The 2,784-nt window shown below is 41.5% G+C and overlaps 1 protein-coding gene across 1 annotated transcript; it reads right to left on the reverse strand.

The window, feature by feature from the left end:
* Positions 1-5: 5 nt before the first annotated feature.
* Positions 6-2,784, reverse strand: LOC123177026 (putative disease resistance protein RGA4; the record flags this gene model as incomplete). Its single annotated transcript, XM_044590997.1, is given in 1 exon segment — positions 6-2,784. A coding segment is annotated over 1 exon segment (2,779 nt), but the record flags the coding sequence as incomplete, so codon positions are not given.

Consider the following 2,784-nt stretch of genomic DNA (forward strand, 5'->3'; position numbering starts at 1 on the left):
AGAGGTGGGCACCTACAGAGCATCAGCTTCTCAAGTCGAGTTTCTTTATCAAAAACTAACACTTGGTCTATGCTATGCAAATCAGCCCCTCCAATAATCTCCAATTCTGCTCCATTGGATGATTTTGAGTATGTAAACATCCTTAGCATCTTTACATATTTCATCATAACAGAACACAGCCTTTCAATCCAGGAGATGGGAATCACTGGCAAGAATTCGGGGCAAACGCTTACCTCAAGCTCTTGTAGCTTGGGGAACCAATCTGGGGAAACAATATGGTTTGAGAAAGGTAACCCCACCAGCTTTGGGCACTCTTTAATAATCAGCACTTGCAAAAGAGAGAACATATGAGCATCCAGTGGCAACAAGTCACCACCTGTGTAAGTCCATTTTTCAAAACTTCCAAGGCCAATGAGAATAAGCTTCGTTAGCATGCAAAAGCTTTTCACTATGATAAACTCCTTCAGTCTAGCCATATGCTTCAACCTTAGTTCACGAAGATCCCACGCCTTCCCTAAAGAAGGGAAAACTTCCCAAGAAACACCATAAAGATGAAGAGATTGTAGACCTTCAACAGCGAACTCATCACCCAACCATGTTGGACAAGGACCTCCATGCCCTCTAATGCACAACACCTGAAGATCTGCATGTGGCTGAAGGCTCTCAAGAATTGCTGCTTCCACACCAGGCTCAACGGTAGATCGCTTACTATCCCAGTCCAATGTTAACCTCCTCAAGTAATTTTTCTCCATCAGTTTTGCTTGAGCTGCTTCTTCTGCTGTATCTATCTTCTCAAGGTTGTAGATGCCAAGCTCCCTTAGCTTGGTCAAGTGCTCTAGCTGCTTTGGTTCAAACCCTTCACTTCTTCTATTGACTTGAAATACCTTTAACTCTTCTAAGAGTTTAAGTTTACCCACATTATAAATATCAGAATGAAGCTGACCATCACTTGGTACATAAAAATGGCACAGTTTGGCAAGGTTGCTCATGTCAGCAGGTAAATCACGACTGTCATTCCACCATTTAAGATCTAGAATCCTTAAATGATAAAATTTAGAGATGCTAAGTGGTAAATGCCCTAGACATAGGTATCGTAGGTGGAGAAGTCCCGAAAAGTTATGTAACATGAACTCCATGGGACAAAACATTTTGGGCAAATGAAGAACACGAAGAGTGTTCGCTTCCCCCAAAAAATCACCAAATATCTTGACAAAACCTTCATCCATTTTTCCAAATAACATCAATGTTTGCAAACGTCCAGCCTGAAATCTTGTGTTTAGTTCTTCCAATTTACTCTTCAATTTTTCACCAGACACTGCATCATATTCACCTAAGCCGTCTGTGCTTATAGACAAGTGACGGACGGATGGCTGAGCTTCCACTGGTCCAACATCAGAGAGACATAAACTAAGACAATCATGTGATGCAATCTTCAATGCCAAATCATGCAGTAGGTCATGCATAACATAATGCATACCATACTCGGTTTCCTCTTCTCTGAAAAATCCATGCGTGACTAACTCATTTAAATTGCTCAGACCTATGTCTTCAAATGTTTGGTTTTGGCCATTGGGTATCAAAATATCTAGTCTGATCCATAGACTGATCAGCTCATCACTTCTGAAATTGTAATCTTCAGGAAACAATCCAGAATAAGCAAAACACTGTTGCAGATGGAAAGGAAGGAAGTCATAGCTAAGCTTCAAGGCAGGCATAATTTCATTGTCATCTGTCTGCTTCTCCCATCCTTTACTTTTCAGGACCCTTTTCCAGTGACACAAACTATGGTCTTTACTCAGTAATCTACCAACCGTTTTTGCTGCAAGAGGGGAGCCCTTTAGTTTTTCCATTATCTTATCTCCAGTCTCAAGCAAAAATTGTTTGTCCCTTGGATATTGCTCATCACCAAAGACAAATGCAAGGAATAACTTTCTAAACTCTCCAGATTCTAAACCATTCAGCTTTATTGATTGGCAATGTGTTTCAACCTTCTGTGCTATTGCTTCAAACCGAGTTGTGACCAGAATCATGGAACCCTTTCCCTCTGATTTATTGAGTGTTGACAATAATTTTCCCCAGTCATCCCCATTACTAATCTTCCATATATCATCCAATACAAGTAAGAACCTTTTAGATTTCAATCTTTGCTCAATCAAATCTTCAGTTGTACTGCCCTCTTTTTCATCTTTAACTGCAGGGATACATGTTTTAATCTGTCCTAGCACTTTTTCCAGATCAAACTTGACTGACACACATATCCAAATAGTGACTGGAAAATGATTCTGCACTTGTTCATTGTGATATATGTGTTGTATCAGAGTTGTCTTCCCCATTCCTCCCGGACCAACAACCGGAAGCACGGTTAGACCATTGTCACAGTATTGACCATTGGTGATATCATCCATGATGCTCTTCATGACACTGTCCCTCCCATACAGTTTTGGCTCATCAATTCGACCTTTGGTGATAGGACGACCCTGGGCAATGTCTGGAACAGTTTTAGGGGCACAACCCTGCAAAATCTTGTTAATCTCATTGCGCATATGCTGCAGTTTCTCTACAATTTCCTTCATCCTTTGAGAGAAACCAACCCTATTAAACTCAAGCTTTGGTGTTTCTTGCTCATTGCCACGATCGTCATCACCAACATGCGGATGTGGGAAGGATGAGCAAGGGAGGAGTTTACAGAGCTTGGGCATGAATCTGCTGACCTCCTGATTGGCATTTGGCGTCAAGGAATTGTTGTGTGAACTCTGCCGGCGCTTAGCACGATGCCAAGCGCAA

This window comes from Triticum aestivum, unplaced genomic scaffold (assembly GCF_018294505.1).
Source record: "Triticum aestivum cultivar Chinese Spring unplaced genomic scaffold, IWGSC CS RefSeq v2.1 scaffold72280, whole genome shotgun sequence".
Lineage (NCBI taxonomy): Eukaryota > Viridiplantae > Streptophyta > Magnoliopsida > Poales > Poaceae > Triticum > Triticum aestivum.